The sequence below is a fragment of the Pelecanus crispus genome, chromosome 12, assembly GCF_030463565.1.
Source record: "Pelecanus crispus isolate bPelCri1 chromosome 12, bPelCri1.pri, whole genome shotgun sequence".
NCBI classification, from domain to species: Eukaryota; Metazoa; Chordata; class Aves; order Pelecaniformes; family Pelecanidae; genus Pelecanus; species Pelecanus crispus.
In genome coordinates, this window is record NC_134654.1 from 12,752,807 (window position 1) to 12,779,853 (window position 27,047).

A 27,047-nucleotide genomic window follows, 5' to 3' on the forward strand; every position below is an offset into this window, starting at 1 on the left:
CCCCAGGAAATGAACATGAGTCTGCCAGGCCGTGTCTCCTGCTCCATGCTCAACTGCTTTGTAAGTGCTGCTTTCCCTACCCACCCCCACCCCCCCATCTTCTCCTCCATGCAAGCGGGGCTGTAAGCTAGCTTCTCTCTCCAGCTCCCATGCTGAGCTGGCTGCCCCAGATCAGGCCTGTCCTTGAGGCCAGGCTGTGTGCAGATCCTCCTGCCCTGGATCTGCCTGGCCTGGTGTGCTGCCCGCCTGCAAAGGTGGATCCCCTTCTCCTCTCTCCCACGTGCCACCAGAGGACATTGTGGCCCCTGTTGCTGCTGTGCCGCTGCCCTGCCTGGGCCCAAGGGCACAGCAGCGCCCGGCACCGCAGGTTGAGTTGGCCGGAAGGCACCAGCAAGCGTGCCATGCCACGCAGGCTCCAGCTGGTCTTTACCGGGAGCTGGAAAATTACTGTGTGAGAGCAGCTGACCCCAGGGGAGCTCTGTGCTCCTGCCATGGCTGTGGCATGCAAGGCAGGGGTGTGTGAGACCCCCTCTTGTACTGGTGCTGCCAGGAGGGCATTGTAGTGGGAGGGAGTCCTGGGCTCTGCGTCTTTTGTACCTTCAGGGAAGGGAGTTTTCTTGCTGAGAGAAGATCTGATGCCCCTTCCTGCAGAAAGCCCCCCTCCCCAGAAGGACTCATGGCCAAATGAGCTTTGAGGGCTTTAGGACATGGCTGGTTTGTGAAGAGAGCAGGGTCCTGAGCCCCCTGCCCTGCTGATGCCCTGGAATGGGGCTGTAACAGGAGGAGATACTCAGCCTCCCCACCGTCCCGTGCTGCAGGCAAGGAGGGACTCAAGGACACACAGGCTGGTGGAGAGCTCTGGCTGCCCTGTTCCAGTTCCTGCTGCTCACTGGGATTTCTTTGCGCGCTGCAAAGTGGTGATGGGAGAGGAGGGTATCTCTGCTGCCCGGCTGCCGCACTGACACGCACCTTTTCTTCATGCTCTCCTGGGCTAGCACCTCAGCATCAGAGTGAGCCGCTGGCAGGAGAGGCCCCCGAGGCCCCTGTGGTCTCCAGTAACCGGTGGCTGCTGAAGCAGGTGCTGTGCCCTGTGTGTCCCTGGCAGCCTCATGCAGGGACCTGGTGAGTGGGTGAGGAGGGGCAGTGCCTTTGCCTGCAGTTGGGGTTGATGCAGAGTTTCATGCTAGCTACAGGCAGCGTGTGTATGGGTAGCTCTGGACCCGGGAAGGCAGGCTGTGCTGGTCTGAAGTCCAGGGAGTGCTTCAGGATGGGCTGTACCTGTGGGTGCCGAGGCGTGAGCAGCTGTCAGCAACGTAAGGGGATTCAGTATCATTTTAAATATAACCAAGACAAAAGGGTCAGGTTCTTATTTCTTTAGATCTAAATTTGGGGTTCTGGCTCAGGTGACTTAACTAGAAAAAGATTTCATTTTAAAATATTATTTAATGCTTACAGAACAGAGTATTTCCTAATAAATGCTGGAGCCTAGAGGAGCTATAGTTAGAGAGCAAGAGGCATTCTGATGAAAACACTCCCACACTGAATACCTGTGGAGTTAACGCTGTCCTGGGCTCTCAGCAGGCAAGTGTCCTCAGCTGAGTGTCTGGATGCTGCTTGTTCGTACAGCCAGCTGGTGGTTTGACAGTGTGTGGGGTGAGGGCTGGTGAAAATAAGGACCGGGATTGCATGAGTGACTGATGTTTCACATGTCCCAAACTGAGACACTCTTTACACTTTTCTAAGGATGGAGTGTCCAGGCTCCATGTGTCCTGTCAGACCACTTCTCTGAGGCCTCTCTGGGCTTTGCAGGGTGTCCATCTGAGCAGGTTAGACATGTTCAGCTGCCCTGAGAATGAATGCCCCACTTGGGTGCTGTCACCAGTCAGTAACACATGTTGTTGAATTGGGTGCACTTAGATGCAGTTGTTATAGGGTTACATTTCACACTTGTGTATTCTTCTCGAAGAGCTTCAGGCTCTTCCCAGATTTCTTTGGGCTAAGAGTGAAAATTAAAACCCCCAAAAGAAAGCAGTCCATATGAACATAAGAGGAGGAAGACTAGGTCAAAGCTGTAGGTGGAAACCCTCTATGTTATGGTGTTCCTGCTGTGGTGCCATAGTGAAGGTAATGGGGTAACCTTTGACATGACAAATTACTGTCACATCAGTCCACGATCCTGTACACGGTCAAGGTGTTTCTGCTTGGCTTTCCAAACACCACACGGTTGGAAGAGAGGACTTGGAGACTGTTTCACTCTTTCACTGTGCTGTGGGTATTCTGCAACAACCAGAGGACCTGCCAGGGTCCTGCAATGCAGAGAGGAAGGTCAGGAGGCAGAACAGGCGTTTCCATACACAAGTCCAGGGGATCCCCAATACTGGGGTGCCAAGAGTATCCAGCAGCCTCAATTTTTGCCTTTTCATAACACATGCTGGCTGGGGCCTGTCTGAATGTGTGTTTTGTTTGCAATGCAGGGTGAGGAAGGCCCTCCCAGTTTGGAGTATATCCAGGCCAAGGACTTGTTCCCCCCGAAAGAGCTTGTAAAGGAGGAAGAGTCATTGCAGGTAAGGAAGTAAGAAAACCGAAACCGTCCACTTCAGGATGCAGCAGGCTCGACTCTGGTAGTGTGAAACCCGAGAGCAGTTCTCCAGCCTACGACATGTTCTGGAGGCCACGGGCTCGACCATGCCGTAGGTCACATTTGGACCAGCGGGTCCTTCCGTGTGCATAGAGGCTGCTGACAGCAGTTCTGTACTCCCTGGCCCTGCCTTCTCAGCCCTGCCAAGATGCTGCGATTTGTACAGCATTGCATCTGCCACTTGGAAATATGGCTGGAGCATGATGCAATACAGAGCTGTTCTGGGTATTCCCTGTCCTCCACCTGTACTGACAGCGAGAAATTGTGACGCTGCCTGCGTAGCTCTCTGCAGCAGGCAGGTGCTCTCTGGGACAGGTCAAATACCAGGGCTAGGCTGTGATCTGTGTAGTCATAGTGTGCAATTGTAGTGGCTGATCTGCACCTAATACACGTTGCTCCTGGCATTTTCCTGCTGCAGAGCTGTTGGAAAGCAAAATCTCCATATGGTACAAGCCTCCTGCTGCAAAAGGCCCTTGAAAGAGACCCGGGTACTGTTGATGCTGTGCAGCAGGGGCAGTATTCTGAACGGTGGGAGCCAAAGCCTCCTGGTGTTTGTTGCTTCCTTTAACATAGCCCACTGCCACCTTGTCCCAGTGCTTGTCATCCTCCTCCTATGGCTGGAGCCAGGCTCACGTTGTATATTCTCACTGCTGCTGCAGTATTTGAGTTTGCTCTGTGATTGGCATTGTCTTGGTAAACAGTGCTGATAAAAGCAAGGACTGAAATGTGGCAACGGGAGGATTGACGTGAAGGAGCAAATGCAGGCTGAGGAGTTGCACAGGGTCAAGGCTGCAGGTCTGCAGCCTTCAGGAGGTGAAGCTGCTGAGATGACTCTGAGCTGGGACTACCTGGAGAAGAGCAGAATTTGCTTTAGTCTTCTGCGTGGAGGACCATAAAGTTCACCCCTCCCAAAGGGTAATTTGCCTTCCGTAAATTTTTATTCTCTTAATGTAAAGTGAAGTCTAAAAGGACGCCATCGACTTGATAACAAGCTGTATTCAGGCACCTGTCAGTTTATTCCAGGATTTCCCTCTGTCAGTTCTTGGAGTTTTACCATCCTGTTTCTAATCTGTCTCCCTTCTGTTGCTGTGTGAAAGAGCCATGTAAGCAGAAGAAACACATGCCAACTAAAAACAGCTCTGTCAAGCATGCATAAATAAACTGCAGAAATAAAGACAGTATATTCTCTTAATGTCAAATAATTAACATTTTTAAAGAATTCTCAGATAGGTGCCAGTCTAAGGTTGTTATTTTGGTACAAGTAACTTAAGAAGGGAGTTGTTAGTACAATTGTCACTTGCACATGAGGTCTGAAATCCAGAAATGCAATTTTTAGGCAGCATATACCCAAGCCATAGAAACAGCTTAGAAATAAAAGACAAGGGGTATGACTTGTACTAATTACAGTGTAGTGAATAGTTTCATCAGATGTCCTGTCTGGCAAGTAAAGGGCTCTGGCTGAAATGATAAATCTTCATGACATTTTTGCATAATTGGTTACCAACATCACCTGGTGTAGGTGACATTCAGGGAACAATGAGGAGTCAAGGAAAAAAGATGGTCCACCCACCCCCCCCCCTTTTTTTTTTTTTAATGCAAGAAAAGTCAAGTCAAACTTGGCCATCTGCCAGGATCCCCTGTTCTAAAAATATCTATTACATGTCTGGGCTGATAGGCAAAACCAGAAAGGCTCTTGATCTGGATTTTTTTTTTTTTTTAAATTTCTAACACAGATAACTTCATCACAGTTTCCTCAGTAGTACAAATAACTGTACATAGAGATTCCCTTGTAGCTTTGTCAGCAGAAATTGGGCAGAACTTTGATGCATTTACTTACCTTGATTGGTACCAGTGAGTCTCCTAGTGCTGCTAAGAGCCCCCTTCATTTAAATGGCGCAGAGGACTCCAATCATCTTGGGCTCTCCCTGGAGCTGTGCAGAGCACTCCTCAGCTTGTGTCTGAGCTGTGCCTGAGGCTGTGTGCTTTATCATGCCACTTGCACCAGGGCTGTGTTTACCCTCTCCGAAAAGCAGGGACCATAAAGCCTTCTGCCCCCATGCAACACCCTCGCTGCCAGATGCCCACGGTTGGTGTACATAGCATTTGTGGTCACACCTCTCCTCCACAAGTAATTATCCATCAGGAGATGCTCAGTGGATCCTGAGGGATCCTTGGAAGAAGATCCATCACGTGGGGCTGGGCAGTGCTGTTTCATGCTGTTGCCTGCTCTCAGTGCATAAAGAGCATTTTTTTGCATGTTGCTGTGAATGATTTCCTGCAAGAGATGCATGACAGAGGCAGTAGGAAGAGTGGCTCTTGGCATTTATGGTGTGCAAAGTACTCTGCATGTGTCTTGAATTAGTGACGTCTCCCTTCCAGGTCCCATTCACTGTGTTGCAGGGTGAGGGAGTGGAGTATCTTGGCCATGCAAATGATGCTGTGATCGCCATCTCCAACTACCGGCTTCATATCAAATTCAAGGATTCTGTGATCAATGTAAGTCTGGACCTGCCTGTTTCTGCTGCCTGAACCATAATCTCTTGTGGTATTTCAGGGGGGCATAAGCCATTTCTGTAGTCTGTGATTTGGGAGCTGTGCCTCTTGAAGTATGCTAAGCCTGATGCTGTCTCTTGTTAATGCTGGTTGCGCAGTTGCTCTTTTGCTGTTGCATTTTGGCGTGTAGATGGGGTTCTCTGTTGGATAATAATTGGGTCTTTCCCTTGCTGTTCCTTTTAAATTTAAGCATTAAACTTGGCAGTTTTAAGACTATTAAGGTCTCTTGCAGGACAGTTTTAATGAGACTTCTCCTACCTGGAGACCACCAACCAAGAGTCAGACAGCGGGAGACCGAGGCTGTCTCTCACTGTCTTGACTTGCCATCTTGTATTGCAGCTTTTGTTTGGCTCAGTTACCTGTACTTGTCTGGATGCAATTTACTCAGTAACTGGCCCCAGGTAGGAGACTACCCAGGACAGAATAGAAATCAGAATAGTAATTGTTGAAGGAGGCTGTATGCTGGGCCATGAAGCTTCATAAACCTTGGACTGCATTTATAGTTTGAACTAGAAGCTCATGACTGTTGATAGAGCCATGTCTGTGCATGATGGACCTACATACAGGCAAGGCTGCTATGTCTGCTATGTTATATGGTATGTCTTGTCATACCCTACATCCATCCCTCACAGGTGCCTTTGAGGATGATGGAAAGTGTGGAGTGTCGGGATATGTTCCAGCTTCACATCGTCTGCAAGGACTCCAAAGTGATCAGGTATCTGTGTTATTGCTATATTGTAGGTGGCACTGCAGGCCAGTTGCCATGATCTGGTGTCTTCCTCTGTGCTACCATTGGAATTGAGCTGTTTATGGCCAAGGTTACTCACTTTTTCTAAGACTTGGCGCTTTGTTCCTTTTCCTGGTTAAGTGGAGTAGAGCTCCTTGTCTGTGCGTCTTGGCTGGATGAACGTACCCATTGAGGATGATTTGCATTTGGGTTCGCAGGTGCCATTTTTCCACCTTTAAGCAGTGCCAGGAGTGGCTAAAGAGGCTAACTCGAGCCATTGCCCGCCCTGCTAAGCCTGAGGACCTCTTTGCATTTGCCTACCATGCGTGGTGCTTAGGAGTCTGTGTTGATGAGGAGGATCAACATGCACATCTCTGCCGTCCAGGTAAGCTCCTGGCCTGTCCCCTTCCTGCTCTTCTGTTCAGAAGCACAGCAGTGCAATTTGAACTGTGGTTCATAAACTGATGTCTGGCTGTGTCTTATGTTCTGCTGTAGCCATAGCCCAAGTTCATCTTGCTGAGGGGCATCCCATACTTGGCCTATAGATCCAGCTGATGTCTGGATGCTGCTGGATAACAAGCATAGTAAAAGGAATAATAGTAATAAGCACAATAAGGAGCATTCTGAGCCAGCAACACATAAGCTGCCTCTCCCTTTCTCCTTGTGAATGAAGAAAACATGCCAAACTTTAGTACTCTCATCATGATGATAAAGAGCACAGGCAGTCTTGTCCCTGGATGGTAAACATCACCAGCTTTGAGGCAGCATAATTAATATGAGTCCATCCGCATCTCTTCTCCAACACTTAGAAATGCCACGACATTCCAGTGATCAGGTCTGTAGAGGTGTCTGGCTCATTCTTACACAGGCACAAATAAAATCTGTGAATCCATAAAGAGATGATGCCCTCGTGTGGATCAGGAGTTTCCCTTCTCTGTGACCACAAAGTTCACTTGCAGTTTCTTTGTCTTTAAACAGCTTCAGCATGAATAAAAGGGGATTAAAATAAGTAACAAACATGGCTTTAGACTTAAAAATATGCTGGTATTAGAGGAGAGAAGCAGTAGCCTGAATGAAATGTCCATACACAGGTTGGGATGGAGGGATGGGGTTGAATAGTATAGCTGAAAGAGATGCCAAAAAGAAGCTGGTAGAGAAGAGGTAAACTACATGTTCTTACCCTGTCCAAACACCAGCATTCAGGAGATATTTGCTGTCTCTCCTTTAGAGAAAGTATTATTCTCTAGTATAAATAAACTTACCTGTGGAAATTGTTGCTGCAGGATATGAATGAAGAGCTTTGCAGTATTTATTTATTAACAACATTTGACACTCAAACAACAAAGACATCCAGGATTTGTAAGAGAGCAAACCCTGAGTCAGCCTCTGAGAGCAGTCTGGAAGAAGGAACTGCCTGGGGTGGGTGCTCAGTACTCCTCTGCTGCAGGGTTCTTGACATTCGCTTTGGAAGCCATCTCTGTCAGAAGGGCAAAAGTGGATTAAATTAAGCCCCCACACTACACATTGATGTGGGAAGGCTATTTCCATGCCACTCTGTGCCCTGAGACTGAGAGGTGATCTGACTTGACAAAATAAGCAGAGGAAGCCCTGTTAGGCACAAATGTTTTTTTGGCTTCTGAAGTAAGATCCCTGCCATCCAGCTGTCCTGTAGTTTCTCTCCAGCCTATGATAGTTGCTATGGAGCTGCCACTAACATGTTTAGATTTCATCAGTTCTGCTTAGCTGTCAGTAAATACCCTGTGCTTTGCTCTTCCAGGAGACCATGTGAGATACCGATTTGAGATGGAGCTGGTGAGGATGGGCTTTGACTTGCAGAATGTCTGGCGCGTCTCTGACATCAACAACAATTACAAGTGAGTGTTTCACCACCAGGCTCTCCCCACTCTCCTCCTTCCTTACCCCTTTCCTTTGCAATCCCCATGCAGAGCAGTGGAGGAGTCAGACTCGAGCTAATCCTCCTTCCTGGCCTTGATAACCCTCAGGCAGATCAGCATATGAGGCCAGATCCCTTTTCCTTTCCACCTTTCACATTGTGGAATTGAAAAAGGAATACAGTCCAAACATCAGAGCTAGCAGCAACTGTAAATGCTGACTCAGGCAGTTTATAATCTGGTGGCCATAATTCATCCTTGAAGACATTCTGGAGTCTTGGAGTAACTGCCCATTGTAGGGTTGCCTTTCTGGTCAGTCATTCTCTCTAAAATGCTCATGCTGTTTGAAATGAAAAATACAAAGTTTTCATGAAGTTGGGCAGCTATTCAGCTCTGTTGAAAAACTGGGGGCAAGCCAGTGGAGGGCTGTCAGGATGCTTGGAAGTCTGGGGAATGAGCAAGGCTTGTTCAGTCTGGTGCAGAAAAGGCTAAAGGGTGGTCTTCTGGAAGCCTACAGCTGCTGGAAGGGCAGTTACAAAGGTGATGGAGTGAAACTCTTCTGACAGTGGCAGATAACTGAACAAGAGGCAATGGCCACATGGTGCAGCTTGCGAGGTTCGGACTGGACATGGGAGGAAAAGAAATCATTCCCCATGAGTGTGGTGCTGTACTGGGGCAGATCCCCAGAGGGGTGGGGGTTCTCCATCATTATAACATTTCAAGTCTCAGATGATCTAGTGTTGGAGGTGGTCCCCTGTGAGTGGGTGGTTGGCGTGGAGATCTCTAGAAGGTCTTCCTCACCTGCATGTCAGCATTCCAGTCTGTCTTCTACTCCTGAAGAAGAGCACAGGAGCTCTTGGAGAAGCGCTTCTGCATTCTTTGCAGCAGGTGGCATTAAGCCAACAGGATTTTATGAAGCTTTGACAGACATATTCATTTCTGCATTTCCTGTAATCCTTTTCTTGAAATGACTGGTATCCCTCAGTCTTTTCTCTGTCTCAGCCAGTAATGGCATCCCCATCACCTACCTATCAGACAGTTCCAGGTCACCGGTTTCTTGTGGAGACCATGAGCAGCCTCAGGCGTGCTGGCCTGGGGAAATCCCAGTGGAGTTTTGCAGTTTGCTGCCTATTCTCTTCTCTCTTCCTCAGGAAACCAGGCAGCAAGCACTAGTTTTGGGGTTTGATTTACCAGTTTCTGCTTGGCCATACGGACCACATCATTGCTTTTGGACTGTTAACATGACTTTGATGGCGTTTATGCAGTTTCTCCAAGGATGTCAAATAAAAAATTGTTTTCCTGAACTGCTCAGTTTGAGTGCACAATCTCTAGGTTGCTGCCCTAGGCAGAATCTCTGTGTGTCTTTGAGCACAGTCAGGCTTTCTCCTGGTGCTAGATTTTAGGATTTTGTTCCCTCTGACTATTTCAGAAAGTTCAACTTAGATTGACCATCTGTGGTTTGCTTCCTGGCTGGTAATACACAGCAATTAGCCAACTTCTCTAAAGACAGATGTGTTCTTTTTTTTTTTTTTTTTTTTTTCAACCAAACCAGGGAAGAAAGAACTTGAAACAAACCTCAGCAAGCTGGATGCAGGCCTGGTTTTGCTTTCTTCCATCTGCTGAGTTCCTACCTGGGGATCCTGGCAGGTCACAGCTTTCTGCAGACATCCTGAGATCTCAAAGGTGGTGTAATTTGCTTGTGCAACTCAGAAACCAGTTCTCTCTTGCTGCTTCAGGGAGTGTGTCTTTAAATCCTGCCTTGGCTTTTGATCATTACCACCTGCCTCTATTCACAGGAATTGGGTTACTTTTTAACTGTTTATAGTCCTTTTATCTTTTATTTCCCAGCATTGGCAAGGCAGTGTTGTTAGAGACAGGATACTCCAAGGTAATGGCTTCATTCCCTGTCTTTCAAGTCTGTTCCGAGATGTCCTTATCTGGAAACTATTATCGTCTTCCTGGCGACAGCTGTCATAAAATTAGAGCAATACAAGCATATAATAACCACTCCTTTGGTCTTGATAAAAGTATACTATTTCAGCATACAATGATAATAAAATTATTCCATGGTCTCTTTGTGGCTCTCACATCTTCAGTGATCTGTATACCCAGAGAAATGGGCACATTCTGGCATTCCCCATCTGGTGCACCCATGGATAGGAGTTGTTTCATACTGGCCTTAGTGCTGCTGGGTTCAGTGCACATGTAGTTCCTTCAAAAAGGAAATAAACATTTACCTTTCCTTCAGTGTTGATGCTCGTTTCCAGCTCTGATCTCTTTACAATTGTGGTTTTATTTATTTTTTACCTTATGAGGAAAAAGCTGTCTGGAGTTCTGTTACTGGTTTAGACAGCTGATGTTTCCTACTAGTTTCTGTGAGTGCTTTTAATTCATATTTTGTCTCATTTTGTTACAATTCTCTACAAATTGTAATACTATCCTTTGCTTTTATTGGAAAAGTGGTAATTGGTGTTCTTGCTTGTATTTGCTATATGAATGTGTAGACGGTAAGTCTGCAAGGACCGTTAGCAATAAAGCGTGTGGTTTTGCATTCTGTGAAGGAAGATCTCTCGCCTCCACTGGCTGTTACCTTTGTGGTAAGATGACACTTCGTCGGTCCTTGTCCATACATGTGGCTTGTACCGATTTATGCATTTGTGGTGTTACAGCCACCTTTTTCTGGGATCAGACCTCACAGTTTCAAAAATGTGTTCTGGCTCAGTGTGGTCCCAGGGGTGTTTGGCCACTCCTCTGTGTGACCCACGTTGCTTCGCTGTTGGTCTCTCTTCCACGTGACACATGAGCTTATTCCACAATGCAGGGACAAGCATGGTTCCCCTTCAGACTCCCTTTGTTGTGAAAAATGACCATTCATATTATGTACTATTTCTTACCTTTTCAAGAGTTACTGTTTCATAAGAGGAGCTTCTTTCAAGTCTTTGGTGAGCCACCTGTTTTAAAAAAAAAAATTTAAAAAAAACCCTTCTGAAAATCCAAATCAACTGTCAGCCACATGAGCTGTATCTGCTCATTCAGTGATGTTTCCAGCAAATTCTACATACATGAGGTGTGACCTCCCTCCACAAAAGCCGTGTTGACTCTTCCCAAGTGCACTGTATTTAGCCTTGCACCAACTGTGACAGTCAGTTGCTTCGTACAGAAGTCAGACTCCAGTGGTTTCCCACGTTTGCCCCAGAGACCTTTTTACAAAATTGATACTGTGTTTGCCACCTTTCATTCCTCTGGCACCCAAGCCAATGTAAGCAATAGCTTACACATCTTGATTAATCATTCACCCGACATGCATCTGGGTTGCTGTAGAAATGTTGAGCATTATCTAGTCCTGGTGATTAGTTACTCCTTGTTCCTAGCAGATTGTTCTAAAAATTCCCCTGCAGAAGTTTCCACATTAATCTCTTCTTGTGCCATGTCCCTTGTAAAGCAGGGTTAGGTCTGGCAACTTCTCTGTGGGCTCTTCTGCTGAACACCAACACAAATAGTTCTGATTTTCTGCTGTGACCTTGCTGATCTATCAGACCTTCAACTTTGGTAGCAGGCTGTTAGCTCCAGGATGTTTGAAAAATGTCTTCAGAGTTTTAATCTTAACAGTTCATTTCTCAAAAAGTGCACAACGTGTCTCCATTTTTAATTCAGGTGCACGTTTGGCTCCTCTCATGTCCTTTGGAAGTATTTCCCCTCTTTCAAGGATGTCCTTTTATTTCTAAAATCCTTCTTTTGTTCACTGTTTAAGTCTGCCAGCTTTTTCTGATCTTTTTGATGCATTTTGTATTACCATTGAATAGCATGTTTAAATAACCATCACATCATCTGAAACTTCCCCCTCCGTCCTTTTCTGAAACTGATTGTGGGAGGCTTGTCCCCTCTAAAAATATTGTTGAATTCTACTGTGTGATGAATACTGTAACAAAATGATTTTTCAGTTATTCTATTTTGAAGCAGCTTAGGATCAAAGGAAGAGTTACGTACTTTTGTGTTATTTGGCTGGTAGCACCAAGAAGCAGCTGATCGCATCTAAAAATGTTGCCTTTGTCTCATGCATTATCATGATGCTTACGTGTTTTATGTGGAAGCAACACAAGTCTCCCATGGCAATTTCTGCCGTCAAAGCCTGTCTGAATCTCTTCAAGCCTCTTGTGGATGTCATTACTGTTGCTCCAGTGGTTTGCAGTGTAGCCGTAATGCTATCCTGTTGCTCTTTAGGCTTGGGATTTGAGTCCATGCACATTCTGCATTGCTTGTTGATGCTGGTAACTCTTAGCCTCACGCTTTTATCTTCACATTTTCTTGGAACATACCACACTTTATTCACTAGCTCCAGTCTTCCTACAAAGCTTGTACTCTGAAATTTAGGGTACCACTAATAATCTTCCTTGTATCGAGTTTACAAGATGCTGTTAAGCCAACATGCTAATTTATCCTGGCTTTTTAGTTCCTCTACTTTATTTTTTGGAATGCTAAGCTAGAAGCACAGGTCTGTTTGTCTTGACCTCATTGCCTGTTTTTATGTGCCCTGCTTAAATTTGGCTTAACTTCTTGAGGCTGTCCTCTTTCCTACCTGAATTCTATTGAATTCTGTCATTGTTTTCCTAAGGCTACAGAGTTTTAGTGACTTAACTCCTAGAAGATATGCTCCTGAACCTCTCCTGTATTGAATCTTCCCAATGTTTAGTTTAAGACATCTCCTGTAATGTTTCATCTGAAGTGCCAGGGGACTGATTCTGTTCTCATTTCGATGAAGCCCATTCTTGTATAGACTCAGCTATTCCAAAAGTTCCTCCAAATCTTAACAGGTGCTAACCCTCTTCCACATACCTTTATTCTCAGTCACACTTCAATGCTTCTCTAATTTCCTGACCAACTTTATGCATGGAATCTGAGGCATTTCAGAGATGTCCAAGCCTAGACATCCTACCACAGACATCCTGGTCTTCAGCTTCTTACCCTGACAGCTTTAATTTTTCTTCCTGGATTCTTCTTCCTCACCCTGTTGTTTTTATCCCATAGACCAACCTTACTTTCTGCCTGGGGCTTTCTGAGAAGCTGTCTAGACACCATGTGAAGTGCCATCTTCTAATGTGGCAGGCAGTTCCTCCCTAGCATCACAAACTAAATAATACTAAGCTCTGTATCGCGGCTATTGCCATCAGCCGGGATAGCCTGGACTCAGGGGAACACCAGGCCGCCCTCTGGAGCTTACTGGCTGGATAGTTTCACACACACACACCCCCCCTCAGTTTGCTTTCCATCTGCCCTGAAACATTCCTTCTAAATGATGTGGGTCATAGCCTAGAGCTAGAGCTGCTCTTTGTTCCTTGCCATGTACAGCTTTGTCTGCCTGGGCTGCTGGAGCTCAGCTGGTCCAGCATCCAGGCAGTGCTTTGTCTCTGAAGCCTGCAACCTGCCCTGCATGCAGCCGTATGCTGCGAGCAGCAGGGGCAGGATAATAGCTGCAGTAACCAGGAAGCTCCTGTGCTCCTGGATTTTTACGTGTGCTTCATTCTACTTGTATCGCTCTCTCCCCTTCTCCCCTGCACTCTGGTTGGCTGTCCCCCTCTTTCCTTTGGCTTCCCTCTTGCTGCTGGTAATGTACTTGCAGTTGCGTTTTTAACATTTTTCTTGGGACTTAAGCATTTGCAATCCTGTTGCCTCTTCTCGTCTCCCCCACCCTCCCCAACTGAATTTTCATTTCAGCTGAACTGCTTTACACTTCAGGTTCATTCAGATGTGGGGCTCCTCTGGTACTGTAGCTCTGTTCGCTGAAGAGTTGGGTGCCCCCTGCTATTAGCTGTGCACACTGTGAGTTTCTTCCCCAGGGGACTGGATTGGTAGGGACTTGCCCATCACATTCCTGTCACTGCTGGCATGTGTTCAGATGTGTATTAGGAATCTGATTTCTGGCACCCCGCCAAACAAGATATTCTTTTAGATCTCCCTCGTCATTTTATTATAGTATACGCCAAATCACCATTGCCATCTTTCGGGGCAGACTTATGTCTTCCTTGCAGAGAAATGTGTAAAGCTTATCAGCGGTGACCTGTTTTCTGCAAGGCAGAAAGTGGCAGATTGTCATTCACCAGAAGCTGTGTTTGTTTCTGGGTTTGCAAGTGCTGCAAGAAAACTAAAACCCCACATAAATTAATGACTGTTCCCTTAAACCCTCATGAATTCTTAAATCCAGAGGATATTCCAAAGACATCCTTGGGAAGTACTGTGGTACACTGGTATGGGCCTAGAGGTGAGGCCTGAGGTGAAAGGAGGTTGTCTTCTCTCAGCTCATTCCTGACAGCATTTTTTGGGTCACTTTTCCCATGTTGAGACTGTACCGAGACAGATATAAAGAGGAAGAGCCAAAGTCCTGCATGCCGAGTTTGGGGAATTGTGAGTTGCTCCTGCCCTCTCTCTGCACAGCTTCTCTGGTGCAGAGTTTTGATTGCTGAGTCCTCATCTTGCCTTCATGCTTTCTTTTTTCCAGGCTTTGTTCCAGTTATCCCCAGAAGCTGCTGGTCCCTGTCTGGATCACCGATAAGGAGCTAGAGAATGTGGCTTCGTTTAGATCATGGAAAAGAATCCCTGTGGTGGTGTACAGGTAAACACAAAACCAAAGCAGTACTCTCCCCCAAACCCACAACAGGTGCCCTTTTCCTCGTAATCTTGTGCAGGGCACCATGAAGCCAGGTTAGCAGAGCATGCATACAGTGCTGTGGAGCAAGGCATGGCAGCGATAGCTGCATCCTGGTCCTCATGCTGCATATTCCTTTTGCCTCCCACCTGAAAACATGCCGCTCTCAGGATGACTCCTCCTCCCAGCACACACATCAGCCTCCCTGGGCACTCAGTCTGCAATGGTAATGCAGGGTGTTCTCCAGAAGGGAGAAACAATGTTCTAGTAACTGTCACTTCTTCCCTGGCTTCTTCCCCGCTTTCGGTTAGATGTGAAGATGTGGGTGACTTTCCTCCTATGGGAGATGCAGCAAGAATACTGTGTCGAATTAAGGTTCTCCTTCTTTGAGTTTCACGACTTTGTCACAGATTGGTACTTGCCTAGCTGCTACTTTGAAAAGAAGTCTTCGCCAAAATAAGCCTGCTGTATGGCCCTGCTCTCAACTAGGTATTCCAGCCTGATGTACCTTTTAATGCCCAAGTGCAAATACCTTCTGTTTTGACCAAGTTCTGAGAGTTTGACAGCATCTAGGTAACAGAATGAAATGTTTGCATGTGGCTGAACTTGATGATTGTTTGAATAGCTGGTAAATATACAGAGTACCTATTCACTGGTCAGACTCCCAAAAATACAGGGAGATGCAGGAGGCTAGGCAGCAAATAAAGCAGGGCTTTTCAGGGTAGGGGAGTGGCTTCTCATCAAAAATGTCTGCTAGGAGACTGACATGTTTGAAACTAACAGGAGTCTGGTTGAATAGGTGCACCCAGTCAGTGTGCATGTTTTAATGTACATTATGGTTTCTAGCCTTAGGCTCTGTGTTAGTTAGCTATTACTAAATCCAGATATAAAAAGCTTTGAAAACATCAGAGCTGCACAACAAAGGACAACCCTGGGAAGTACAAAAGCCAGGAAACAAAACCAGTGAATTTACACGTCCCTTAATTCTACATCTTCATGTTACATGGTGGCAAAACACGGTGTATTACTTCTTCTAGAACAACTAAACTCTACAGCAGAGTAATAATGAGCACTGCTTATCATATGAAGCCTTTCCCTCTTTGTAGCCAAGTCAGCTAAGAAGTTAATTGTATTTGTGATTACTTTTGCTAAAAATGACCGGGCGCTGGAGACTGTCCCAGTGTGCCTCCCCACCCGACGGCAAAGCTGTGTCTTTTTGCTACTAACAATTATTTTGTTCCTTGCTTTACTGCAATGGTACCCAGTAATTTACAAGCTGAGCTGCAACCCTTTGCAGCCTGGGATCAGATTAGAAGATGCTGACAAGTGATGTTACAAGATGGGACAATTGCTTGCCCATATGTGTATCTCATTTTCGTGCACTCTTTAGCCTTTGCCCTCAAGATTGAAGTCATTTGTCCAGGAGAGTCCGTGAGAGCCATGGCTATTTCTGGAGTGCCTTGTGCTGTATGGAAGGGGAAGGGAAGAAATGAAAAGGCTCACACTTGGCTCCTCCTCATCACTCATAGTTCAGGAGAGAGTGGACAAGTGGGCTCAGGTGTGTGCATCGCAGAGACTTGGTAACCACTGTACTGTTTGGTAGGCCGCAGAGCTTTTGGAGAACAAGGCTGAATTCATTACATCACAGTCAGATCTGTAAAACATGACACCAAAGGTCATATTACCAGTTTTCTTAGAAAAAATATAATTTAGCTGTTAAGCAAAGCAGAAATTCAGGTCTCCATCTCTGAGTCCTCAGTGGAGATGCACAGTAGAGATGCAGGAGCCTCCAGGCACAATTCGCTTTTAAAACAACGCAAAGGATGCAATGAATTATTTAGCTGACTACAGAGGTAGGTGGGCATTGTATGCCAGCGGCTCCATGTCATTACTCTCTGTCTACACAGCCACCTTCAGAAGACCTTGGGACTATGTTAGCAAGAGAGCTCCTCACAGGTGCTCAGCATCGGCATTGCCCGTGTTCGTGCTTCAGTGGCTGTCAGGGAAGCAGCGGGCAAACAGTGGACATTGCTCCAGCCCCATGGCTGAGCGCTCCATCTCAGGCTTTCACATACTAGTTGATGCTTTCTGGATGATTGTTATGGGTTAGATGGCATGTACGAAAAACATCAGATGTGCTCTAGCCTCATGCTCTGAATGAATCTGGGAGTAAAAGCTCATCTGATAAACTACAAAGGCACCTCATACTCCAGCTTTGGATTCTGAAAGGGTCTCAAGTTATTAGACTGAGGATCCCTGAGAAATTTTGTTCATGTAAGTTAAAACACTGTGGCACCTTCTGCCATTCCAGTTTCAAGAAAGGAGCTTTTTCCTTTGAGGAAAACCTCCACAAATATCCCCAGTAAGAGAAGACCTGAAATGTTTTATATGCTTATGCTGGGGACATTAGCAAAGGAATGCAGAGTCAAGCTATGGCTGCTGCCCTGACCTGGGAAGCTCATTGCAAGCTCAGCTGTGGTTTTGGTTCGTCCGCTGGCACCTGCTACACTTTCTGCTTGCTGATGACTTCATGGTCATTGATGCTGGCCATATTTCCTTGTGTGTATTGGCATGTCATTATGTCTCTTGAAACTGGCTACCTCAAGGCCATCCCCTGCCCAGAGTTTGTTGCAGTGCTGAGAAGTTTGTGCTTCCAAGAAGTTTTCTGAATTTAATATGACTCTTTGGCAATGTTTTTAGTATTGTATTAAGCAGACTACCACTGACTTCAAGTGGCCTACACAGCTATACTCTTTTTCTACTCTCTGCACCCCAAAATAGTGCCATTGCATCCAAATAGCCTGTTGGGAGCAGTCCCTGGCACAGCACCTGCATTTCCCAAAAACGTGCTCAGGCACTGTCTGGGAAAGTGCTGATTGGCACAGGCCGAAAACTGTGGGTGTGCTAACAAACAAGCTTGGATGATCACAGGCCAGCACTTAAGTCCACACCTTGGCTCTGTTTCATTTACTAGTATAAACAAAGCCTTTGTTGCTGTCTGTATTAACCATCCTTGAGTGATCCTGAAGACCGGCATAGATCTCCTAGGAGTGACTGCTCTGTAAGTCACCCTGCAAAACAAAACAGCAGAGGAGGGCACTGAAAGAAAAAGGACCTCACAGTATTTTACTTAGCTGAAATGTGGAAGTTTTCAGTTTAAAGTCTTAATCAGTATTATCTATGAGATGTCATTAACAATAATACATTTTCCACATTCATTGATAAATTGCCTCAGGAGAATAAGGGGACCTTGTCTTTGAGAAGCAAAATCATTCCTGCAAACTGCAGTAGCTGCTGGTGAGATACTGTGCACTGCTGTTAGGAGTTCAAAGCCTCACTGCATTTTCTTGGTGTGCTGCCTTACAGCAAATAACATGAACAGGCACTGTCATCCTCTGGAACAGCAGAGCCCTTCATAGGGGAGTGGCATGAGAAAAAGAGATACCTTCAAGAGTGCCTCTAATAGCCCTCACTGGCAGATAAAAACAGCTTTTGGGTGATGGGTTGCGGCTTGTGCTAGTGCGCTTCAGGATCTGAGTGTTATGTCCCCTACTTGCCATCAATGCAACTTTTTCAGAGGTGTTGACCTACAAACAAAAAATAATACTTGGATGTGGTTTATCAGGTGCTTTATCTACATCTTGGTTCTTACTCCAGCTCATCTTCAGAGAGGTGCTGCATGAGGGGTGGTGGGATAGGGAGGGGCAAGCACTGTTGTTGTAAAGAACTGAGGTGCAGGGCCGACCAGTTTATGGTCCTGTCTCCAAGAAGGGCAAGGCACCAGGAGTAGCATCTCGGTGAAGTTTAACAAATGGGACACGTATGCAGGTATTCTTTCCTGGTGCATCTTTGGAGCAGCTGGTATCTTAGACTTACTACAACAGATATTCAGGAGAATGTGTGATTGTGTTTCATGGTCACCTGGTGGACCTACCTTCCACAACTTCAGTGTGTTTTTGGAACCAATTTACACTTCCCCATTGCCCTGTGGCAGTGAGTCTGTTGTTTGTTGTCCAAAAAATACTTCTTGTTTTTCTTAAACATATGGCATGACCATTCCAGTGTTTGTGTTTCTATCAGGGGAAAATAAGACTAATCTTCCAAACTCACATTTTTATATCTTTCATGACCTTTTAAGCCTCTCATGCACTCTTGTCCTTCTCTCATGGTGGGGAGTTGTTTCCTACTTAAGTTGTCCCTATAGCAAAGCTCTTCTATACCTCTGATTGTCCTTGCCACCCTTCTCTGGATGTTTGAGTACTACATTATCCTTTTTGAGATGGATTAGTGAGAAATTTGTGTCATTTTGAAGATGTGTAAGATGTGATGCCATATTTTCTGTCTTAATCTTTTCCAAATAACTGCTATCACATTCTTAACCTTTTTGCTTCTCTTGAGCATTGAGTTGAGGCTTTTTGAGACCTCCACAGTGACTTCAAAGTCTTTGAGATTTAGCCACTGATTTGTACCAAACTGCTCCATGTCATAGCTGGGGTTATGTTTTGATCATCTGTAAATACTTTTCATTTATTGATACTAAATTTCATACTCTATTTTTATCACCCAGTATCACCAGATCCCGTGCAACTTTTTCCAGACAGCTATAGACTCTCCTGGATAATTCTGTATCACCAGCAACTTTGTCACCTAATCGTCCATTCCCTTTCCAGACCACTTGTCAATGACTTGACTAGTGTGTTCATGTGAAAAAATGAACACTTCTTCCTACTTCAGGCCTTTTGCCAGGCATCAATAAGCAACAGCCAGGGTACGGTTCACATTTTAGGAGTTGTTAATAAACACCAGCTCAGGCCTCCACCCAGAAACTAACCAGTCTGATGCTCAGTGAGCTAATCTTTCTAACTTACAAGTGATAAATGAAATGGTTTAACAACTGGTGCATACCTTGAGGGAGAAAAAAAAAAAAAAAAAAAAGAGAATGGGAGAACAGAACAGTATTAAAATAAGTAACTATTACTTTCCCAAAGTACAACCATAATTTTTTAAAGTTCTCCTCTCTGGTTTCATATATAAATGTTTACATATGTAAAGTATGTATTATTGTATATAGATATTATATGTTTATATATAATAATATATATTTATATATTATTGTAAATATAAAAATAGTTTAGTAGAGTAATGGCTAGAACAACTGGCAGCTTCCCTCTCGCTGCAGAAACTACCCATTCGTTGCAGTGGTAGTTGAGTCCCAGGGCGCAGCCATCGATCCTCGAGGTGAGGCCCTGTGAGCTGCAGCTGACTCCAGAGCTGCCACCATCCACTGGCACTGGCTGTTCCCAACAGCCACTCCTGCAAGCACTGCAGTGACCTGCTCCTCTGCAATCTCATTTTGATAGCTGTTCCAGCTTCATTAGCTGCTCCTGTGCTACTCACAGCCATCTTTGGTTCTTCACCGCTGTGATGCGAGTGACAGCCTCTGTGTCACTGCTTTTGTTATGAATAATGGTTATTTGAAATGCCCTGCGCTGTTTCACTGCTTGAATGCAAGAGTAAATGCAGAATAAAAGCAGTGAGGAGGGCTGCACAGGTGCTGACAGTACGTAGGTGAAATTTGCTGGGCTTGTTCCTCACCTCTCCAGGGTGCTTCATTCGGCTCTTGGTTCCTTTGCAGACATGTGCGCAATGGTGCGGTGATTGCACGCTGCAGCCAGCCTGAAATCAGCTGGTGGGGCTGGCGAAATGCTGACGACGAGTATCTTGTGACATCTATTGCCAAAGCCTGTGCCTTGAACCCTGGAATAAAGGTATCCGGTGGCATGCCACATAATGGGAGCAGCGACGGCAGTGAGGCCTGCGATGCTGACTTTGGTGAGACAGCTTACTTCCCTCCACTCTGTCTTAAACGTGTGAATTATTCAGTGCTTCCTACACCTAAGTGTTGCTGTTCCTGCTAACAGGGCTGTTACAATGCAAGGTTTAAACCTGATATCCAGATGGATCATCTGGGCCCTGTCATGCCTTGCCTGCAATGTGTGGGACAGGTCTCTAGGCTCATTCATGGCCAGTGTTGGGTGACACTGGAGGCCTGTCATAGGAGGGAGGGAGGTGCTGGGAACTCAGTCCATGCTGTCTCTGCAGACTCGTCCCTGACTGCGTGTTCAGGTGTGGAGAATACAGGAACTCCTCAGAAACTGCTGATTCTTGATGCCAGGTCCTACACTGCAGCTGTGGCCAACAGAGCAAAGGGAGGTGGCTGCGAATGTGAAGGTATAAAGAGCTAAGCACATCCCAGAACATCTTCCTCTTGGACTTGCTTTGTTAAGTGGGTCCTAGAGCACAGCTTGGGGTCAGGTCAGCATTTTGGTGCTGTGTCTCTGGAAGAACGTTTGCCTTCTTGCTCCTGCAAAGTCCATTATTCCAGAAATACTGGTGCTGGCCTGCAAGGTTTTTGTAGAAAAACTGCCTACCTGGTGACCAGAAATGGTGCTGTGAGGGGACAGCTAAACTAAGTGTATGGACACAGCTGCTGCAGTGGCAGCAGCTCTCTGAATGTTTCTGTTTCTGTTGTGTTCAGAGTATTACCCAAACTGTGAAGTTGTGTTCATGGGAATGGCCAACATCCACTCCATCCGGAACAGTTTCCAGTATCTGCGTGCTGTATGCAGTCAGGTGCCAGACCCCAGCAAGTAAGTGACTGTTCTCTAGCTGAGTTTGCCTATCTGTCAATGTCCTGGGAGTCTTTCCCTCCCTTTTCCTTTTTCCTATCCCAGGTTTCTACCTCAGAAAATGGAGGGATAGGAAAGTGCTCACAGTGCTTGAATGCTGCTTCTTTTGATCCCTGGTAATCCAGACGTGATTGCAGCACTGCCTCAGTGTCACGTGTTAGGGGTTGGATTCTTTGCATTTATTCCCAGGCTGGCTGGCTCCTCTTGAACATGTTTTAGAAAAGACTGATTTTCATTGAGGACTCCAAAAAGACTTAGCTTAAATATTTTGGTTTTGTTTTGTTTTTTTCCCCCCACCACTGGAGGGCTAAGCAACCATTTTCTTGCTTTTTGCACACCTTCTAGCTGGCTTTCAGCCCTAGAGAGTACCAAGTGGCTGCAGCACCTTTCTGTCATGCTGAAGGCAGCAGTGCTGGTCTCCAGTGCGGTTGACAGAGAAGGGCGTCCAGTACTGGTTCATTGCTCAGATGGCTGGGACAGGACTCCGCAGATTGTAGCACTGGCAAAGATTCTTCTGGACCCTTACTACAGGACCATGGAGGTATGAGTTGTGCTATGCTGCTATTTTGTGTCTGTTAAAAGGCAGCTTTTGTCTCGGAGTCTCCGGAGAAAGGAGAAGGATCGCATTTGGCAATATGCTTAGTGGCATTTCAGAGCTACTGTTGTGGTTGGGTTTTTCCATGTTCTCTTCCTGCCTGTTTTCGGTCAACTGTACCTCACTCCTCTGCCCAGCTTGGTGAAGTACTGTGGTAAATAACCTCTTGTGTTCAAGGTTCAGCTGCTTCCCTGCTCTTAATTGTGCATATTCTCCAAGCTGTTAATTGTATAGAAATATCAGCTGTTCATTTGTCTTTGGAAACCTCTGACATTCAGGTAGCTTTGTTCCCAGACCAAGCACCAGTGCAGCCTCCTTTCCAGCCCTTCAGAAGTCCTGACTTTGCCTGGCACTGCTGGCAGATGGGGCTTGCCTTTTCCTGCTACATGACTACAGCAAAGTGTCTGTAGTTATTTTGGTTTGGGTTTGGGTTTTTTTTGTTGTTTTTTTTTTTTATTCACAGGGCTTCCAGGTGCTTGTTGAATCAGACTGGCTGGATTTTGGTCACAAGTTTGGTGATCGCTGTGGTCATCAGGAGAAGGTGGAAGATCAGAATGAGCAGTGCCCAGTTTTTCTCCAGTGGTTGGATGCTGTTCATCAGCTTCTGAAGCAATTTCCTTGCCTCTTTGAATTTAATGAAGCTTTTTTGGTAAGAAATACACATGGAAACATCTATTTATGCCTTGCTGGATGTGAGCAGAGGCAGAGGGAAGGCCATGATATTTTACAGTGTTGTAGTTGAAATAAAAGAAAAATTGAGTTCTTGAAAAATAGGAAAGTGTCTTGAGTAGTGCTTGGGCTCTCTGCTGGCATTCCTGACATACCTTCACTGTGTGGGTCCAGCCCTGCCCTTCAGTTGTGGTATTTTGACCTGGTTCTGTATGTGTGATGCTTCTGCCAGCCTCTGCTTAGCTGCCTGCAATTTATTGGTCCTCCCAGTGGGTATTGCAAGCTTGGAGTACCTAGCAGATTGCACAGTGGTGAAGGTTTTATCTTCTCTGGTTTCTTTGAATCACTTCAGGTCCCTTTCTAGCCCAGTGAATTCAGATACCATCAGCAGCACTGTTTTGATTAAAAGCCTGATTGGCATATCTTGGAGCAATATGAGTCTGAAACATTTTAAAAAAATATATGAGGGAAACGATAGCTATTAATCTCTGTCTTATCGAATAACACAGGTTAGGGTTATACAAGGATGGGTATGGTATCAGTTGACTGTTGCTTTCATTTTAATCTAAGTGATTCCTGTTGCTATTCTCTGTTCTGCCCTGTGTGGCAGAGAGGACAGCAGTAGGGTGACTGGCTGGGTAGGAAGTGTATGTGCCATCCCAGAGGGGTGGAAGGTGGTGCCCCTGTAGACAGAAGATACCATTTCCCAATGGCCTGGACAATTGTTCCACTTCTGATGCTGCAGGTGAAGCTGGTGCAGCACACGTATTCCTGCCTCTATGGGACCTTCCTTGGGAACAGCCCGTGCGAGCGAGAGATGCACAACATCTACAAACGTACCTGCTCCGTGTGGTCCCTCTTGCGGGCTGGCAATAAGAACTTCCACAATCTTCTCTATATGCCAGGGTCTGAGCAGGTCAGTAGAGCTCCTGGCCCAGCTTTCCAGGCTCTCCGCCTGCCAGGCACCAGGTACTGTGTGGGGAGAGACTGGAGGGGTTTCCTTTTGTGTTCATCTCTGATTGTAAGTGGTTGTTGCAGGTGCTGCATCCAGTGTGCCACGTGCGAGCGCTGCATGTCTGGACAGCAGTATATCTCCCAGCTTCCTCACCGCATCCTCTGGGACAGGATGATATGGACATTTACCTGCCCCCTGGATCTCAGAGCCAGGAGTTCAGTGGCAGATGTTTGGACAGGTAAGAGCCTTAGATCCCCAGTCCCAGGTTGCCTCCTGCCCACAGGCCTTCTTTCCTTCTTTGCTTATTGTAGTTCCTCTGTTATATCTGTTGTTCTCATCTTTCCTGTGGCGAGCAGGAGCTCTGTAGCACTGTCCCAGTCACTTGGAGAAGAATGTGTACAACTCCCTGCTGCACCTAAAAAGGCAGACTGTGGAGGCCACGCTGAAGTGTTTTGCACTTCAGCTTGTGCTGCTGCATTGCCCCTTCCCACCCACCCATGATCTGTAATTAAGAACACTTCCCGACCCTCATCTCAGTTTTGACTGAAATGAGGGAAGTTTCAGGAGTTTTGTGGTGAGATTTACATTGCTTTTGGGTTCTAGATTACCAAAGACAAGATCTATGGATGACCTGCTCTCAGCCTGTGACTCCAGCAGCCCACTGACCCGCACATCTAGCGATCCAAACCTGAATAACCACTGTCAGGAAGTCCGGGTGGGCCTGGAAGCCCGGCATGCTACCACTGAGGGCGCTGAGCCGCACTTGGGCGAAGGCAATGCGGTGGCTGCAGGAGAGACACGGAAGGTGGAGGAGCAAGAGGAAAATGCTCCCCTGCAAGCCAACAACGCTTGTAGCAGCCGTGCTGAGCACGAAGGGCATAGCAAGCAGCTGAGCAGCTGGGCTTCTGTGCCAGCAAGCAGTGTCTCTCTGGAGGCAGAAAAGGGAAACGGAACATACATGGAGGAACTGGATGGCACGTGTCCAGCTCCAAATCCTTCTGGACAGGAAGATGTTGACAGGGTTTCCATCAGTTCCAGAAAGCAGTTAGAAACTGGTCCCCAGGAACCTTTGGAGGCTACTGGCATGGTATTCAATGGAGGAAACTGCCCCAAGAGGAACACCACCTGCCAAGACATTCCCAGCCAGGAGTCCCTAGCACCAAGTGCCCCTTGTCAGGACATCCCAGGCCCTGCCCCGGGCATCCCCTGCCCAGATGAAGACAGTGGCAAAGGCAGTGCTGGAAGGAGTGTGCCCTGCGAGGAGCCTGGCCAGCTGGGGAGAGTCCCACTAGAGCAATGGTGCAAGCCCATTTCCCAGAGCCAGAGCAGTGAGTTCTCCTTCCTGGGGTCCAACTGGGACAGTTTTCAAGGAATGGTGACATCACTCCCCAATGGGGAGCCTGCACCCAGACGCCTCCTCTCCTATGGCTGCCGTAGCAAGAGGTTGAGCAGCAAATCTCTGCGGGCACCAGGCCTGTGCCTCAGTGGCCAGTGGTCTGCCAGAGAAGGTGCAAAACCCTCAGTCTGCTCTGGCCACGTCGGCACGCATTTTGCAGGCCCCACAGGGAAGCCCAGCTGTTTGTGGCTACCCTGCCACCTGAAACAAGCATCTGGTCCCAAGCACATGCTGCCAAAATGTCCTTCTCCTGTGCCTCCTCTCTACCTGGATGATGATGGGCTCCCCTTCCCCACGGATGTGATTCAGCACAGACTGCGGCAAATCGAAGCCAGCTACAAGCAGGAGGTGGAGCAGCTGCGCAGGCAGGTGCGAGAGCTGCAGCTGCGCCTGGACATCCGCCACTTCTGTGCCCCTCCGGCCGAGCCTCCAATGGACTACGAGGATGACTTTGTAAGTAACTGCCTCTAACACCCCAACTATGGCAGTGTGGCTCCTGGCCAGCCGTGGTCCCTGCACCCCCTGTCACACTGCCCTCTCCAACCCACAGTTCTCTCTCTCTCTCTCTCTCTCTCTCTCTCTCTCTCTCTCTCTCTCTCTCTCTCTCTCTCTCTCTCGGAGCAGATGGTTAAGATTGTTCCTATGTGTCCTCAGCCCTGTTCCCCTCCTGTCCATGTGCTGTGTCCTCATGCCACCCAGAGGTATCTCTGCTTCTTGAGGGCCAAGCCATGGCTCCTACACCATCATGAATGCTTTACCCCCTTGTATGGGGAGCTGCAGAGCCACCCACTGCCCCTTACAAGCACTGAGTGTGGCCAGAGCAGGGAGTGCCCTTGACTCTGTGATTGAGGCAGCTGAGGGGATTTGTGACTTCGTCTCTTTTTGCAGACATGTCTGAAGGAGTCGGACGGCAGCGACACGGAGGATTTCTGTTCTGATCATAGTGAAGACTGTTTGTCAGAAGCGAGCTGGGAGCCTGTTGATAAGAAGGAGACTGAGGTATGTGTCCTGTTACAGCAGCAAGAGGGAATGTTTCTTTCCTGGCGGCTAGCTGGCGGTTACAGCAGCAGAGAGTAGGCTGGAAGCAAGGCAGAGAGCAGCCACCCTTGTCCTTTAACACATCCTCTGCATCCTCTGCTGCTGCAGTGTCTGATAGAAGGGGACCTGTAGGATGGGCTCGCTCAGGGCTAGCCTGTCGTGGCCCAAAGCCTGTGCTGGGGTCCTGAGACCTGGTATTACAAACTGAAAGCTGATGAGGACTGGTGTTTGCCCTAGGTCACACGGTGGGTTCCAGACCACATGGCCTCACATTGTTTTAACTGCGATTGTGAATTCTGGCTGGCCAAACGGAGGCATCACTGCAGGTAAACGATATTATTGCTGTAGTTCCACTCTTCTTCTCAGCCTGTTTCTCACGAACCTCACAAAATGCTTGTCTGTGATGTTTGTTCCCTCCAGCTCCCAGGCGAAAGTTTTGGGTCTTCCTGTCATTTGCCAGGCCTCATGAATTCCCTGCAGATTTCCATTCTACATTGTTCTTGCTTCTATTTTTCCAAGGCCTTTGATCCTTCTCCTGGGTAGCAATGCCCATTAATCCCTTCTTAATGCTAGCCAGTTAGCTTGCCCTGGAGACCACAATATTTACTTTAAGAAACATGTTGACAAGTCGTAAGTAAGGCTGGTACTCTGCCCCTGAACTGGATCCTTTGTGCTTGCTGAAGTTTTGCTGTGGTGTTTCCAGCTCTCTTTTCACTGGTTTTCTTGCTCCTTGACAGGAACTGTGGGAATGTATTTTGTGCTGGTTGCTGCCATCTGAAGTTGCCCATCCCTGATCAGCAGTTGTACGACCCTGTCCTCGTTTGTAACTCCTGTTATGACCACATCCAAGTGTCTCGTGCCAGGGAGCTCATGAGCCAACATCTGAAGAAACCCATTGCCACAGCTTCCAGCTGAATGCCAGACAAAGGACCTGTCTAAGCCCAGCCTTTCTCTCATGGGTTTGAAGGGTGACTCTGCCTCCACTGTAATTGTGAAGGCTGTTGGTGCAACACTTGAACACCAAGCTTGAATGCACTGTCTTCAGCAGTCTTACTATCAGTCTGGAGCAGAGGAGCTCAGATACTCTCTAGAGTATGGTGTGTGTCCTCACTCTGATCCTGGTGGGCCCATACATTGTAGTCTTATGACCTAGGGCTAAAGAGGGTATTGCAACCTCTTTCTCTTGTGGGCTGGAAAGCAATGTCTTCACAGATACTGCCTGTGCAAAGTACCCCCAAAGCAATAGAAAGGCATG

The 27,047-nt window shown here is 46.9% G+C and overlaps 1 protein-coding gene across 1 annotated transcript; it reads left to right on the forward strand.

Moving 5' to 3' along the window:
- MTMR4 (myotubularin related protein 4) lies at positions 1-26,763 on the forward strand. Its single transcript, XM_075719398.1, has 18 exons — positions 1-60; positions 2,475-2,564; positions 5,018-5,134; positions 5,824-5,906; positions 6,137-6,303; positions 7,696-7,792; positions 14,304-14,417; positions 20,086-20,282; positions 20,553-20,681; positions 20,989-21,100; positions 21,485-21,680; positions 22,198-22,383; positions 23,149-23,319; positions 23,442-23,596; positions 23,962-25,207; positions 25,643-25,753; positions 26,030-26,118; positions 26,530-26,763. The coding sequence occupies exons 1-18, from the start codon at positions 10-12 to the stop codon at positions 26,705-26,707; spliced, it is 3,489 nt and encodes a 1,162-aa protein (XP_075575513.1). The 5' UTR covers positions 1-9; the 3' UTR covers positions 26,708-26,763.
- The last annotated feature ends 284 nt before the right edge of the window (positions 26,764-27,047 follow it).

What these genes read in the sequence shown, in the direction of transcription:
- MTMR4 (XM_075719398.1), top strand. Translation starts at nt 10, where the DNA reads ATGAACATGAGTCTGCCAGGCCGTGTCTCCTGCTCCATGCTCAACTGC. An exon ending in AGGTGGCTGCGAATGTGAAG is followed by an intron (nt 20,682 to 20,988) that starts GTATAAAGAGCT and finishes TGTTGTGTTCAG; the next exon opens with AGTATTACCCAAACTGTGAA. An exon ending in CAGGTGCCAGACCCCAGCAA is followed by an intron (nt 21,101 to 21,484) that starts GTAAGTGACTGT and finishes CACACCTTCTAG; the next exon opens with CTGGCTTTCAGCCCTAGAGA.